Source organism: Spodoptera frugiperda, chromosome 2 (assembly GCF_023101765.2).
Source record: "Spodoptera frugiperda isolate SF20-4 chromosome 2, AGI-APGP_CSIRO_Sfru_2.0, whole genome shotgun sequence".
Lineage (NCBI taxonomy): Eukaryota > Metazoa > Arthropoda > Insecta > Lepidoptera > Noctuidae > Spodoptera > Spodoptera frugiperda.
In genome coordinates this window covers 2,488,963-2,505,429 of record NC_064213.1, presented here as the reverse complement: position 1 = coordinate 2,505,429, position 16,467 = coordinate 2,488,963, and the positions used below count along the sequence as shown (strand labels likewise).

General features: G+C 39.8%; 3 protein-coding genes across 8 annotated transcripts in view; 2 read left to right on the top strand and 1 right to left on the bottom strand.

The window, feature by feature from the left end:
* Nucleotides 1-573, top strand: part of LOC118269381 (uncharacterized) — a 35,333-nt gene extending 34,760 nt beyond the window's left edge. The window contains exon 8 of the mRNA XM_035584447.2: nucleotides 346-573. Within this exon, the coding sequence (XP_035440340.2) occupies nucleotides 346-422 (77 nt within the window). The 3' untranslated portion in view covers nucleotides 423-573. The remainder of the gene's footprint in view (nucleotides 1-345) is intronic.
* A 58-nt stretch (nucleotides 574-631) lies between these two features.
* Nucleotides 632-2,595, top strand: LOC126912377 (uncharacterized). Its single transcript, XM_050704181.1, has one exon. It carries the CDS (start codon nucleotides 796-798, stop codon nucleotides 1,447-1,449), a length of 654 nt encoding a protein of 217 aa, XP_050560138.1. The 5' UTR covers nucleotides 632-795; the 3' UTR covers nucleotides 1,450-2,595.
* Nucleotides 2,596-4,137: 1,542 nt separating this feature from the next.
* LOC118268901 (BUB3-interacting and GLEBS motif-containing protein ZNF207) lies at nucleotides 4,138-13,441 on the bottom strand. Of its 6 annotated transcripts, XM_050704076.1 has the most exons (10): nucleotides 13,318-13,438; nucleotides 13,200-13,232; nucleotides 12,941-13,067; nucleotides 12,558-12,684; nucleotides 12,296-12,363; nucleotides 11,954-12,078; nucleotides 9,073-9,159; nucleotides 7,425-7,707; nucleotides 6,621-6,930; nucleotides 4,138-4,730 (listed from the first exon to the last, which is right to left on the bottom strand). In XM_050704076.1, the coding sequence occupies exons 3-10, from the start codon at nucleotides 12,944-12,946 to the stop codon at nucleotides 4,651-4,653; spliced, it is 1,086 nt and encodes a 361-aa protein (XP_050560033.1). In that variant the 5' UTR covers nucleotides 12,947-13,067; nucleotides 13,200-13,232; nucleotides 13,318-13,438; the 3' UTR covers nucleotides 4,138-4,650. The 6 variants fall into 6 exon arrangements, with proteins under 6 accessions (XP_050560033.1, XP_035439583.1, XP_035439585.1 ...); XM_035583690.2 differs by having other exon boundaries at nucleotides 13,200-13,441; XM_035583692.2 differs by having other exon boundaries at nucleotides 4,138-6,477; nucleotides 13,200-13,432.
* Nucleotides 13,442-16,467: the final 3,026 nt, after the last annotated feature.

Sequence of the window (16,467 nt, the reverse complement as noted above, 5' to 3'; positions counted from 1 at the left end):
TAACACAAACTGACGTCGATATACTTGTATTTCTGTAGAAGTTCATGTGTCTAGAACATATTTTGAAGTCTAGCGATACGATTGTGACTAAGTACCAAATAAATAATGCTGTGAAAATGAGAACCTAATAACATGTATAATACACCTGAATTTAGTAATAGCTGTTCTCTTGAATAGTGGAGCGTAAACAGACGTTTTATACTGACTGATATTGAGTTGTTTACATAACTACTTTCTGTCTGTTTACGCTTCTAAAACCGTCTGTGAACGAAGTGGTTTTGTCGAGAGAACAGTGATTAGGAGTTGTGTTAGCGATGGAAACTAATGTGTGTCGTGTGGTGACAGTGAGCAAGGCGCAGGCCCCGCCGCCGCCGCTGTCCGTGCCGCTGGAGGGCTGGACGCGCACCTCCAGCGCCTGCTAGCGACCACGGGGGGCCCCCGCCCCCCCGCACTCTGCCGCCTCCACGCCCGCACCGCACGACCCCAGCAAGCACACCACTACCGCGGCCCAGCCCGCACCCGCGGCGCCAGCTGTACCGGTGGCCCAGCCCACCCCAGTGTCACAGCCCGCCCCAGCGCCAGTGTCGGACCCGACGCCAGCCCGCGCACGCCGCACCCGCCCCGGCGCGGTCGGGCAGCACGGCGCACCTGGTGCCGGCGGCGGCGCCCGCGCACGCGCTGCTGTCGGTGGCGCACGCGCTGCTGTGCCCGGCCAACGCGCTGGCCGCCACGCTACTGCCCGCCTGCGTGCAGGAACCTACCGCCGACCTCGACGTACTGCCCATCGAGGAGCCCATGATGCCCACTGATGACGTCAGCGATCTCAAGGATGTCTTCGACGCCATCAACAGACTGTGCGAGACCATGAGGACTTCCACGTACGACGAAGTCGCGGATGACTCAGCGGAGGAAGATAACGTCGACGAAGTAGTCGACACGGTAAGTAGCAATATAGTAAGTGTAGTGGAGAGAGTCAGTCAAGTCGAAGTAGAGAGTGAAGTCGCGCACGTCGTGGAGTGTGACGCGGAGCTCGTCAGCCCGACCGAGGTGTCGCTGCGGACCATCGAGGCGTACCGCGCCGAGCGATGGAGCGACGCACTGGTGTCGCCACCTACCGACGAGACGGACACGTTCCCCTCCGACACGGAGCCCGTGAACGCGGCCTGCGAGCCCGTCAGTGAGATGTATTACACTGCATCCTCGGAAGTGTCTCTGTTATCAGATATAGAGGTACCAGACAGACCGCCGGCCGAGGATGAAGGAGCGTCTGACGCTAAAGACAAAGAGGAGAGAAAAGAAGTAGTGATAGCAGGCCACGTGGCCGCCATGCGCGAGCGCTTCGAGTCGATGACGCGCACCAACACGCCGTGCCCGGACCTGGCGCGCTCCACGTCGCCCTCGCTCGACGTGTTCAGGAACATCACGCCGTCTCCAGACTTACTGGGGTAGGCAGCTCAGTAGCTAGTGGGGCTGTGCCCGATATATGACGGAGAGGAGTTGCTAGCTGTGGTCATCACACTGGTGATCACAGCGATTTTGACACCAAGTATTTAGGCTAATGGTATGATTAATTCGTCGATAGAGCTTCCTTGATAAGTGGCAGAGGACAGAGAAGCCCTCGAGGTGGATGTTGAAGGAAGCCGTGTGCGAGAGCATTTCACTTCCCCAACTTAGCGCCATTTACCTACTTTAGATAACTATGTGACTGGATAGCATTTTGTAACCTCTAATGTAAAGCTAATCAGTATTCGTTTCGTATTCGATCGTTGCTAGTCCAAATTAATATTATGAACACGAATTGTAACCGACCGAGCGTGCCAAAGGTGTGTTCGCAATTTAGCTAAAGGGTTGTGATTTATTTTCCTTGCATCGTCAGGTCCCAATTAAAAAAACAGTTACATATCGAGAAAGATTGGTTGTTTAGTTCTAGTGTGTATGTAGCCTTACGTAAGGGCAATTATTATAAAGTAGGAGCTCAGTATAGCGGGCTAGAGCCGCTAGGAGTGTAATCATAACTTTGAAGCATCCATTACTTATCTACTTACATTACCGAGTCACGTCGTGGCCGTGGAAAGCTCAAATTTTGTAGTTTTGTAACTAAATCGTAACTTGCAGTGATTGTGTATGTACTTGTATTTCGTCTGACCAAGTAGCGTATAATGCTTAGCTTAGATGTTACGAAACAAATAAGTTTACATGCAATATTATTATAATCAATGCCATTTACATTTTTTACAGATTTATGAAATGTTTGCATTTTAAATTGCGTTTTTAATGTTGCCATAAATAGGTGTTAAGTATTTGTTGTGAATTTTTTGAGGATAGCATCATTTGTTTATTTGAAATTGATTAATGTTGTGAATTTATTTACTAAAATATTTAATTGGGTTGAACGAATCGTTTAATGGTGATACTAGTTAAATGCAATAATTGTATTATTACTTTATTAAGCCTGTTGTAATTCATGTATTTAGGATACGGTATTAATATTTCTTCTTATAACGACTTAGCGAATAGTTGTCGTGTATAAATGTGTTATGTGTACAGACGAGACCTTTTATTATAATTCAATATACAGCTTTATTAATATGGAAACTTATTTCATTTACCCATGACCTCAAAGAGTGCTATAAGCAGCTCATTCCTAAACACCCAGTACCCCGAAATATATAAGTGACTTTAGAATTTTGTGATTTTTTTAATCTAATGGATCTACTGAAGCTAAATCTATATTGCTACGAGTCAAGTTGCGTTGACAGAAACCTGGTATTCCAGGTTTGTATGACTGTACGCATGTAGGTACACGAACATGGACGTGGAGTAAGTATGTATCGAGCGATTAGTTATCAAAGCAAAATCTTTTCTTCCAAATATTATTTTTCTAACGATTCGGATGGTCAAGAACGAGTTCTTACATTAGATTTTGAACCTCACTGGGAGGTTTTCCCGTACACTATAAGTTGTGTTATGGGCCTTTCATGCACTTGACCGTTTCGATGTACGGAAGTTTTAGAACTCACTTCAGCTAAGATCTCTCCAACCCTGTCCATCTAACATAAATAAGTACCAAGTTGTTGCTTTGTTACCTACAAAGCGCAACAATAATAAAGAGTAGGTACTAATCGTACTGCTTTACATGCCATATTTGCTACGCACTTTTTAGTAGTTCTTATGTATTGAAGTCGTAGTACTTTGGAACCAATATGTGTTTGCTGCCGACAAACTGTTATGCAGTTTGGCAGATGCGATTTTTATTAAAAATTCTCTTGTATCTATTTTATAGGATTAGTGAAAGGTGGTATTGCTGGGCTCTTTTCAGTATATCGAAAATTTCTCAATAGTAGCACGGAGTCTGAAATGTACCCGGTATATCGCAATAGGCTCACCACCACACGGGACTTACATTATAAATTGTGAAAAATGGGTATACAATGTACAGTGGCATTACGTGCCATAATGTGCATCTCAGCCTACTTCGGGGATTAAAGGCGTAAAGATATGATGATGATTGAATTGATAACTTTGCTATTCAGCTCCTATTGATAGTAGGTTGATGTTTTAATAGTTTAGCCTTCCTCAGTAAATTGATACTTACGCTATACATTTTTGAGGAACGTGAATAACTTACCTAAATGAATACGCCAAGATCTTGAGGTCCTAGCTGCATTGTCACCAATTTGTAAAACCTCCATGTAGACCATGTAACCTCCAGCAGTCATTGTAGGAAGATAGGTAAGTTTTCATTTGGGAGAGCCATGCTTCGCCACGAGAGGGCAGTGTGAAACAACGTTTGCGTGTTTCGCCGTTGTATCTCTTCTAACATTGTAGGTGATAATGGACGGCGCTGATTGCTTACCATCAGGAAGGTTGTTTGTTGTGTAAAATAGTTTTTAATATACAATTTACAAAAGTAGCCCCATAGGCTTTTCAGTATCTATTCTAAGATAATGAGAAATCTATGTGAAAATAATTAGGTACTTAATACATTTCAATACAAATAAAACTTGATACAACACAAAGCGTGCTTTTACCTACGCTTCATTTCATACAGGCAGATGCAATGTATGTAACAAACAACTAAGTTAACTTAGTAGCACAAGGATCTACGATACGCAAAGGTGAAATAAAACCAGGGTGTCATGTCCAGAGCATTTATTGCGTAAAATAGTCAAAATTCTACAAGAGTAGGCAAACGTCACAACTTTAAAATGGAAACGCTTAGAGAATCATCAAGGCAGATAACATTAAATTTATTTCAATTATTATTCTTACACACATCTCTTAACACCAGAAATTTAATTAAGAACGGAATTCACTACAGAAATTCTGCTTTTGACAGTCTATGTGAGAGCTCAGTGGTAAGGTAGGAATATAATGACTTATGCTAAGGGACAGGGGGCCGCCAATCCAACAACTCATGTTGTGACAGGTTCCGTCGCCTGCTGGCCGCAGGGAACTGCCGGCCCAACCACGGCCGAGGCCGGGCGACCGCCCATCACCTGTCCGCCTCGCGCCGCCTTACCTTCCGTTAGTTCCCCTCACCGCGCTTAGCAACGAGCGTCGGACACACAACCGTCAAGCGGACGTAGATACGAAACAAACGAGCGCCTACCTTCGCTCGGCGGGCGCGGGGCGGCGCGGACGGCGCGGCTATCGGTAGCGCGGCTGCATGACCATGCCGCCCGGGAACATGGCGCCCATCGGCATCACGCCTCCCGGCAGCAACATCCCTGCACACACAGTCCAAGTCACGGGCGGCCGCGGCGCGTGGCAACAGGGGACCTCGGTCCAACACACGGCCAGCCGTGGTGACTGCAGAACAATCGCCTGTCACCGCGCCGCAACCGTCGCCGGCCGCCCGCAGTAAGGTGCAGATAAGCAAAGGAACACAGGTAGGTAGGATAAATAATTCACATGAAAAATCACACTTCCAAAATACTCGGCGATGTAATAATCGTAATATCCGTAGTTCATGCATGTTCAGTGTGATCCGAGAATGGTTGCTCGTAGAATCCAATTCAGCCAACGACTATTAACTCGTTCTTTTCATGCACATTGTAAAGCGACAAAACTACTGTACGTAAATATAATATTAGTGTACCCACCCGTTAACCGACAGTCATATTTTATATGACACTACGAGAAAATCGAGACAGTAATAAGATAAGAGCTACTACAATAAGCAAATCCATTAAGGAATGTGAATAAAATTACCGCTCATTTTCATTCCGTCCTCCGATAGTGCGGATGGCACATCAAAATCACAGTTATAGTCTTGACAGTGTAAGTCTAGGACGAGTGGTCCGGTACTAGGGGGGTGAGAGGTCGGCCGGTCGTGTTAGTGGGCGTTAGGGGTGAGTATCGACAAGCTGTTATGTGTTCGTTACTAGAGACATTGTGGCCGCGGCGACAAATGGAAGGCACCCACCGACCACAAGACCGCAGCCGCTCACGTCTTGTGATGCCTTCCGACATTAGCGAACTAAGTGGACAACGGCTCCACGCTCTTAAAACATAAGCGATCATTTTCCTTACACACAGTCAAAATAACTAAAGCTAGTGATGTCTTAATTAGATCATACCAGTAGCCGTGGAAAATAGAAAAAGAAAATCACTCTAGTGAATGCACTTTATTGGGTTATCAATTATTATGACACTCCATTTTCCACGTTCAGATATAGGCACGCGTCGCGTGTGTAACAAAAAAGATTCAAAACAATGTCTTACTGTCTTCTTAAACTAAACTATCGTAAAGCAAATATTATTAAAACTAAAGAAAACCACCCACTCTATATTATTCTTAAGTTCAATAAATGCAAAAATAATACCAATAGTGTGTTACACAACTACATTATCGTGTCAACTGTGTTCTTGTCAATAGTTATGCGAATATAAAAATATGGACGACTATGGTGAGTTTTCAATCGGAATGTACTAAAAGTCCAGTCTTTATCTAACCTTAACATTACATAATTTCTTTGGTTTACATTGTACAAAAAAAATTCAACGAGTCTCGGCTTTGGACCATTTCAACATCAAAAATACAATTTGTTACATTAAATACATTTAACTTCATGTTCAATGTGCAACATCAAAGACAACGAGAATATAATCAATACGAATTACCTAATACTTTGATATGTCCTACGTTAGAATATCATATCCATACAAATACATCGTAATACTGTTCATTGGGGGGTCATCTGAAAGGACATCAGAGGTTTAAACACGGACAGAAATGGAGACAGCAGTCGTTACAGTTACGAGCTTAGCTAACCAGCATGTCACCACTTTATAAACACTCGTAAACATGGTCAAAGGGGGTGTAAACATTACTATACAATGTCTCAACATTATCAAACTTCACAGAATGTCCTCAGAACAGTTTTTGAGCACGAGAGACGCTCGGGATACTCGTGGGGCGTTTGTAAATTGCCTTACGAACATAATCACCATTGGGCATTGATGATCATCGTTCTGAAATTATGAATTTGATTCAGTCAGATCGAAGTCGACATGGGTAATTTCGTAACTGGGGGAGGTATGATAAGGCATTTTGCAAACGTGTCGTGTCTGTGGCGAGGGCGGGGCTCGCTATCGGTAGGGGGGCGGGTACTGACCGGGCTGCAGCGGGCGCACGAGGTTGAACTGCGGCATGACGGGCAGCATCGGCACCACCGGCGGCATCTGCGGGACCGACACCGGCACGTGCGGCACCACGCCCGGCACGCGCAGCGCCGGCGCCGGCAGCATGCCCACCATGCCGTGCATGCCCATGTTGCCCATGTTGCCCATGCTGCCCATGCTGCCCATGCCGCCCGCCACGCCGCCCGCCATGCCGCCGCCCATGTTGAGCACGCCGCGCCGCAGCGCCGCCGCCGCTTGTTGCTGCCGCGCCGCCGCCACCGCCGCGTTCATGTGCGCCGCCACCTGCACACACATACGTACGAGCTATACTATCTATGTTGTAGGCAGCACAACGAAAAAGAAATCGTACTTCATCAAATATTTACTTTAATGTGTTTGAACTAAAGAATTTACATAAAACTCAAGCACTCAACAGTACTAAAAATTGGGCAGAACTGAAATATTTCTTCTTGTGTAACATAAACATTCTCACAGTATAATAGTCAACAAACATAAATAAGCATAAACGCTTGCGTTTGGTAAACAAAAATTAGCATCTAATGTTAGATAAATGTATTGCTATATGCCACACGGGTGCTGTTAGAATACAAATGCCTCGAATTTGGTATTAAATTAAGTTTCGCTTGAATACAAGGAATTGTTTGGATGTTGTTTTAGTATGGACATATTTGATTTTAAAGCAAAATTGAGTATTAGAACAACAAAAGGGTGCATTTAAAGAACACTACGGGTGCTTCAAACAACATAAATAGAAATAAATATAAAAAACCACTAACCCATACCTCTGCTTGACTCGTGCTGGGCGTGATCATGGCGGGCGCAGGCTGGGGTTGAGCCGCGGGGGCGTCGGGTTTAGGTTTCGCTCTGTACTTAATATTTCTAGCCCTGATCTCTTCTAACGAGACGTCTTCAGGGGGGTGTATAATTTTGGAGCCGGCACCGGTGGCCGTCACTAAGGGACACGCGTTGGCCGCGGGAGGTTTCACTTCACCATTCTCCTTGTGATCCGAACTACTAGAGGGCGTTGTCGTCGTAGGCGGCGCACTTATTGTCGCATTACTGTAAAATTGTTTTTATAAAGGTTGTAGGAGATAACAATTTGATTATTGTGGAGTTAAATTATGTTGTTTCAAATTATTGCGAAATACATATTCTGAGGTACTTTTATCTGGTCTAGAAATCGTAATTCTGAGAGTATTTCATTATCTGGACTGTAAACTGGTGTTCCAGACAATTTATTGTACACGAACAAATAGCGCGTTTTCTTAGTTATATCCTCACATAATTTTCAGCTACATAAATATTTTGTCGTACGAAGCATTCGCATTTGCTTCTTATGTAAATATTTAGCATACTGACATTTACTATTACCTACATAACGATACATTTACGAGATATACATAAAAGACCCATTGAATACAAAATTACTTCATTACTTTGGTAAAAAAGAAACAAAATTGTTAAGGAAAACATTTCTTTTTATTTATTACTCATATTATAAGTTAGGTATTCAATAGCGTAATTAGTAAATATTATCGCAATGTAAATTTACGCTTTTGTGTGACGAATTCCAATTTGGCAGACATGTGGTGCCAAAATATTTTGACTAGCAACTCTTGGAATTTACAATGCATCCGTTTTTTCATGACATTGTCGACACACTTGAGGCGTTAAACCGAAAATATGAATTTCTTTTAACACATCTCCATTAAAATAACTGTTAGATGTCGTCATCAAGAATTTCAGCTACTAGGAATTTGGGTTAGTTCACGCTGATTCTCGGTCACCGTTTTAGTGTAGAGTTGAAATTGTGTAACAAAATCAACCAATGCCAGTTCACGTAAATTGGGAAACTGATCTTATCTTATCCGAAATATCTTAGAGCTCTTTGACTAGCTGATAAAGTCACGATTTCCTTGACAAAACTAGAAACTAGAAAATTGTCTAAAATGATTTAGACACTAGCACAACAGGCTATCTTAAATCGTAATTTTGAACAATACGGTTTTATTTAGCTTGTACAGTTTGTTTGTTTTATGAATTTAACCTCCTTCCTGACGTCAGATCGATCTGATATTTGGTATATACTCTTAATCTTGATAACCATACAGTATAACCTATTTTTTCTCTCACAATTACCTCAACGATAGATTCTAAACGTTAGAGCGCGATACAACCTTTCAACATTAAAATGTATTTTACATATTACTTGTTACTGTTATCAATACATTTTCATCTTTATTGCAAAACAATAACATTGAAAATCCTTCACAGAAATCTGATATTGTACAACCTACTTATATCATAAAATGTAAAACACAGAACACGTGGCGCCTGTAAACACGTGAATGCGACTCAACTGAGAAGTTCAACATTAGTGTTATATGTCTAAAAATAGCTGTTAGTTATAATTAGCAGGCTTACCTATAGGCGGGGAACGTAGGTTTACTCGTCGATGTGGGGGGCATGCTGGCCGCAGGGAATAACGGCCGCATTCCCGGCATCATCATTCTGAAACAATTAGGTAGAAATTTAGTTTTTGAAATGGAGTATTCATATTTATTTTTGTAATATAAACCTCTTTTTTATACATAAACGTAAACAAGAGAGTATGTTTAATATGATATAATGGTAATATTTTCCATACAATGTTTATGAAAATGTTGATTTTAGTAATGTAGGTGGATGAATTATTGACTAAGTATGTATGACATGAGTTTTTTGTTTACAATTATGAATATTAGACTAATAAATGAGTCCCCTAGTAAGGGGCAATATTTTCTTTTCTTATTTCCTGTGCTATGAGTATGATTAAATTCATGATTCTGGTGATAAATCCACGCTCAAAAAACCAGCAACACATTAATCAAATAGTGCTTAGATTATTATCGTGCACTGTGGCATCAAAATTATCAGTTTCAACGAGATAAACCCCTTGCGTGCGCATTAGATTACAAATTAGCTATGCAAGTACCGATTTCTTTTTTTCTACATACAAGTCTAATTAGAATGCCAACACGTGTGGAAACCCTCATTACAATGTTAATGCAGAATGTTCATTGATTATTCAAGAAACAGTTGACTGCACACCAGTAGTAATATGACCTTGACTTAATTTCCTCTGCAATATGGGTGATTTTACTACTCATGTCTAATTGGGATACTTCCGAATCGACAAATCAGTTATTTTTTACTAAACTACAATTTTTAAGCACATTTGTGACGATAAAACGTTTTTTCGCCAAGCATACTTTTACAATATACATTGTGAAAAGTGGGTTTACATTGTACAGTGGCATTACGTGCCATAATGTGCACCTCTGCCTACCTCTTCGGGGATAAAAGGCGTGACGATATAAAACATAATTTTACTCAAATTACGAACAAAAAAGTTGATTTGATAGAATCTGACATAATTTTCAAGATAATAACATATTTTAGACTAAGAAAATATCCCAATTAGGCTGCCAGCGTGAAGGACTGATAGCGTGTCGAGAATACGACTGCAGCTGACACAAGTTAAGCTGCGCGCGCAGTCCATCTAACGGCAGCGTTACTCTACACTGCGACAAAAACCAAGCGTGATGGTGATATGCAAGTGACCAACATTCAGCATCATTAGTCTTCATGAATTACATGGTAAAGTAATTCATACAATATAATGCATGTACGTACAACTCGTATCGACGAATCTAATGCCACCTGCCAACCATGCGGTAGACCAGACCGCTCTATTAGAAGAGTCTCAACACTCTACATAACATCTGTTAACACGAAAAAGACTTGATGATGAATGGCATATAAAAAAACGATGACGTCATTAACCCGTCGTATGCCGAAACGTGGATCCACGCGAGACACAATGTATTTTCTATAGTTGTCTTATATAATACAAGGGGTTAAACTATTGTGATAATGATTCCTTCAGACTATACTAGTACTGCAAGCATGGACGGGTAAGTCGCATCACTATCTATCGCGGATTAGATACGTGCAATTGCACATAAGGTCTTACGCATCTAAGGTGCAGAAATACCGGCGGCATACCCAGGTAGGACTCCTACCTTGAATGAGTCGAAGACTCGGGAGACTCGAGCCCTCTAACAACACTAGGTAGGAGTCATTTAGTCGAAATATTTTTAAAGTGTTTTAAAAAAGGTTCGTATCGTAGTTTTTCATTGTTTGTTATCTTGGCAATAAAGAAAGTAAAACAGGAAATATTGCGATAAATAAAATCAATAAATAAACTGCGATAAGTTATTGTGTTCAACAAGTTAACCAATAAAATTGTGAAAGTATGGATGGCTAGTGTTTGTAGGTCAAACTAAAACAGTTAACTTTAATATACCGTGAAGTACTAGACAGACTGATTAAATCACACCTGCTATTTGTCAAAGGCAGAGATGTTTTATTTATTAAGAAACTAGCCTAACTATTTCATATTCATTTAAGAACAAATAATTTTTTTTTGTACTTTTAAAGTAATCGTAAAATAAAACTTAAAGTAATAGATAGTATAAACCAACCAATTGAGCTTGCTTTTACCATAGTGCAGATTACTTTAAACATAAAGCAAACTCATACTAAGGGTACAGTATCCCTAACCTCTGTCTCACTCAATTTGATTGCTAGATTAAAATACCTATTCAAAATTCTATCTCACATATTCCAAATCAAGAAACTAAGAAACGAAAATCCAATATGAAAGACATATAAGGTAACAAACTATAATACAATGTATCTAATGACCTTAATATCACAGCAGGGCAAGGTGAGCAACACAGTTATACCAGCATGCAACCTGCATGTACTTATATAGGTATATATTGTAGAGAAACCTGCTTTGTTATTGTTGTGTATAACATCATCGTAATACCAATACCTATGTAAACTATAGCGGTAGGAACATTAACTGTGTGATTGATTTGGAATAAGGCTTTGATTTATCAATCAATAAATTAATTACTATATTAATGGTTGAAAGGCGAAAGCATTTTATTGCGATATTACTTTATACACTCGGAATAATCTGAACAATAATTGGAATCATCGAATTTTTGTCAATTAATCAATATCAGAAAAAAAAGCCTCACAATTGTCGATAAGATATACCTATGTCTATTAAATAATTCAACGTTAAATCAAACTGTTATTTAAGGGACACATTCATCGTCTGAAATTGTGTTATCATAATCTTCGATGTTGATCAAAAGTCACAAATTGTAGACCCATACCATATCATAGACACTCATAGGTGTTATTAAGAATCTCTTAAAGTAAAAACACTTCAAAATTGGTAACTTACCTAGGTGCTTGCATAAAAGGAGGCATCATTTGCATTTGCATATGCCCAGGGTACATCCCCGGAGGTACTGGTCCCATGGGTGTGGGCAATATGCCCGGAGTGACTTGTGAAGGACCAGGGCCCAGCTGCGGACAAAAACAACAATATAAGAAGGGATTTACTAACTTATCTTGTAGATAAACATGTTAATATTCAACATAAATGTCTGATAACAACAATAATATAGACTGGTAATAAAAATATTACTTGTTTAAAGTCAAGTTATGGAAAGAAGGTATGAATTTATTTAAAGAAGGTATTTATTTATTATTTATTGGGATAACGGATGTATGATGCACTTACCAGGGCAGGCGTTGCTTTTTTCTTTGCAGCAGGCTCATCATCGTCACTGTCTGACCCTTTACCACCACCTGTACAAATTAAATACATTAGAATAACATCCTCATTCCTAAAAGCTCCACTACCTACCTTATGTTGGAACATTGAAACAAACTACACACCTATGTACAGTAATATCTAGTGTCCCAAGCATAGTAATGAAATAAGTACATACATCAATCCAAAGTGGCTCAGTTTGGCAGCCAAATAAAAAAACTTTTTATACCTGATTTTTGTTTCTCATGCTCCTTCACATCTTCAGGTGGTATACCTTCCATACCATAGATTTCTATTTCTATATTTGACCTATTTGGTAATGAATTTGGTACTTTATCTATGGCTTCTTTGTGAACCTGTAACAGAGACGAAAATATTGATGTTATCATCTTCTATTTACAATTTTACAATCACTTGTACAATAAATTCACCCACCCATGTGAAAATAGGGAAAGACATTTTGTGTAGTACTACTATGGGAGCAGAATTGGGCCCGTAAGTCGCGCCAAAATATGTATAGATAGTTATATGTATGCGAGTTAAAAAAAGCGAGCGCGCGTTGGCCGTGGGCGGGCGAAGCGGATGCCAAAACTGTGGCACTGACGCACATACCTGCATGCAGTGTATTGACAATCCAGGTCCCGTGTACAGTTTCTTGTGACAAATGTGACATTTGAAATGTTTCGCCTTTTGATGTTGAATGAGAATCTTTTCGTCGTCGAACTCCCTGTTGCAGTACCTGGATTATGGCTAAGGAAACTTATCCGATTGGCTACATTATCAAGTTAAATCAGTATTTGACCTAATTATGAAGGTCGTGTACAAATCTAATTTCGTAATCCATTTAGTATTTATTATTTGAAAAGGATACCAGCACCATGGCTTAGATGCCTTCTTCTTCTTTCTGCCCATTGTAACGTAAAATACACCAAACTTAGAATAAAATAAGTTAAAAACAATAAGATATAATATACTACTTAATTACTAACAATCACAGCTTCGCTATAACAAAAACAATTATTATTTTGTGATATAAATTCAATAAGCCACACAGTTTGCAAAGGAAAAAGCAACGCAAAATGGCGACGCGATAATGAAATGTCAATGGGGCCACGCCAGCTTTGTGTACCATAGACATTAAAAAAAAGCTTGCAATTTATGCGTCTTTGGCTTTTTAGTCACCTGCGGAAAATACCGGTTTTATATGTACGCAAAAAAATCTCTCCCACGTTTACACTAGCATTTCTATTTAAATTACTTTTTGGGAACATTATTATCAATTAATAAATTTAAAATAAGTACAAGTTAACGATAAAAAAAACAAAAGTCGTAGTATTTGTGTGCGAGTTACGTTCTTTGTATTTTGTTGGTGACTGAGTTTCGTTGGAATACAATGATTTCCAGTGTTCGGTTTTTTTAACATTAAACATTTAATTTATTTAAATTCATTTATAAAAATTAATAGGACTAATTTATTTTAAAAGGTGAATTAAAATACCAAGTTTTTGCTGTTGACAACATAATTAGTAAAATATTTCAAAAGATGGCGCTACTTGACACTTTTATATAGATGGTTATGGTTATTCTTGGCGGAGATTTTAAAATTAATAATGTAATTAATGGGGATCACATCATGTCATAAAATCCAGAAAGGCAGGTCACATTTTCTGCCTTGAGTATATCATACCTAACATAGGTGCTTACATCATGCGGTGTTGCTAGTGAGCCTTAAACGTTCACGAAATAATAAAAATTTAATTATTGTTTTATTTATTGAGATGAGACTACGGAATGTTCTAATAATGCATGAGATTCATACTCTCATAAGCATACTGGCGAAAAGTGGGGTGTTAGGATTAACTTGTGTACTATAATTGGGCCATTAGAAACGTACGTTTCACGAATGTGACATTGCCGCACAACTTACATAAGTGTAATCGAGAGATTTTTTAATAAAAAGGACTTATCACAGTTCGCACGATTGTAATTGTCCAACTTATAACAGTCTACCCCTTCGAAGATTTATATTACCTAATTAGACACGATTATTTTATGGGTCTTTTTCAGTCAGTAAGAGTCTGACACTCCCTTTCGCTCGCATCATCCAAGGCGGGAGAAGCCATTGGATGATTTTGCCCCCTCAAAAAAACTCCTACAGTGAACTGTCACGGGTAGTTGAAGTATGTAGTGTAAGGATATCAAATACTTAGTATTCAGTGATGTGTGGTGACAGTAGTAGCTGAGATAAGTGGCTGATAAATAAATCACACTTAAGTGTCGCAGAGTCTGCCACTTTTATCAAACAACTGATAATCTACAATCTATATTCTATGTACTTACCAACATCGTTACTGAGTAGATTGTATGTACCATTGTTGAGGTGAAGTTAGCGATTTCAGATTCAGGTTTTATTGTTTAGAGTACGAAGAGGGGTTTGTAGCATGTTGTGTCATATCACAAAAAGCGAGCAAGAGTCCTCATATTTTTTTATTTAAAATTGTGATAAATAAGATGTTTTAATTGGGAGTGAAATTGGTTAAGACTTTGGTGACAGAGCCGCGACCGCGGAAGCATTTATGAGTTCTGTGATTTATCTTTTAACATAATTGGGAATGGCATGTCATATCTGCTATGCCATTATCAGATTAAGATCTAATATTAGGATTATACGACAAATATTTTTCTCAAAACGTGTGCTTATTGTGAGCCTAGTTAGTGCATGCTGTATATGACGTTAGAGGAACTAACTTATTTAGCACTTCCCCCCTTCGGCCCATCCGCCCAAAAAGGGGTACACACGGTTTCTCATCATGATACGACAGAAACCTACATAATTGTCATAGATATGTTAATCACCACTCACGATTTCGCCGTCAAATAGTTATTATAATCTGCTAATGGTCATAACGTGATGTATAAAATGTTGATCACAGAAATTAATACTAATTTATTATCAATACACTTGTTAGAACTTACTTAGGCGTTTTTGTGTTGAATTTGGTCTAATTTGATGTTAATACTAGGAAGTTAGTGGCTAGGGTTGATTGACAGTCTTGACTGATGGTTTTTGATCAGGATCTTGTTCGTGTGATTGCTAGAGGAGAGAGCTCTTCCCATTCTTCTTTTTAGTTTCCCTTCATTAGGGAGATTATAGTCAGAACATTCTTATCTGCTGTGTTTTGACATATACCTAATCCACTTGAAATATATTTTTTAAAACGCACTAGAGTCAACACTGCGCGCTCTGATGAATGCTACGAATGGTTTTCCAGTCCAATTTCATCAAACGAACTACGAGTAATTTACACTGAAGGTAGCATGAGAATCCATTGAGAGTAGAGATCTAAATGGATGGGGAGATCTGTATGGATTCTCATGTCACCAAAATAATAACCGATCATTTTCCTCCAATAGACCTTAAACACGTTCATAACTCCTGTGCTATTGTGAGTGTCCATGGGCGGCACCGATTGCTTGCTCGGTGCCGATTGGTGATCGGTTTACTCTTCTAGGTACGTCCCAATTATTTTTTTTTTTTTTGGAAAACGGTAAACGAGCAAACCTATTACCTGATGGTAAGCAATCACCGCCGCCCACGGACACCTGAATTACCAGAGACGTTACAAGTGCGTTGCCGGCCTTTTGAGGGTTAGGAATTTAATGGTTGTTGGAGAATCGGGGATTGGAAAATTGGGAAAGAGGGAATTGGGCCTCCGGTAACCTCACTCACACAACGAAACACAACGCAAGCGTTGTTTCACGTCGGTTTTCAATGCTATAAACAAAAAAGTATGGGATTAAGTATGAGTGATCATTTCCTAACACCACTCCAAAAAATATTTCCCGTTAGCAATTGAAGACTCTGACTGACTGTCTCTTTATCTTTGCAAAAGTACAAATAAAAAGATAATACCCATACGTAAGAAAAGAGTGAATTTCTCATTCTTTGATCATTACAGACGAATGTCAACTTGAAAGATAAAGGAATAAATGTTAGGGGTATTAAACGAGGGAGTGGAGTAAACACGAGTAAACACATGAGTTAAAACTTGTCAATATTGCAGTGTGTGCATGTTTTCTATTTGTGACACGGTGACGGTGACGCTGTTGGCTGTTGGCGCGCCTTTTGTCAACAAACG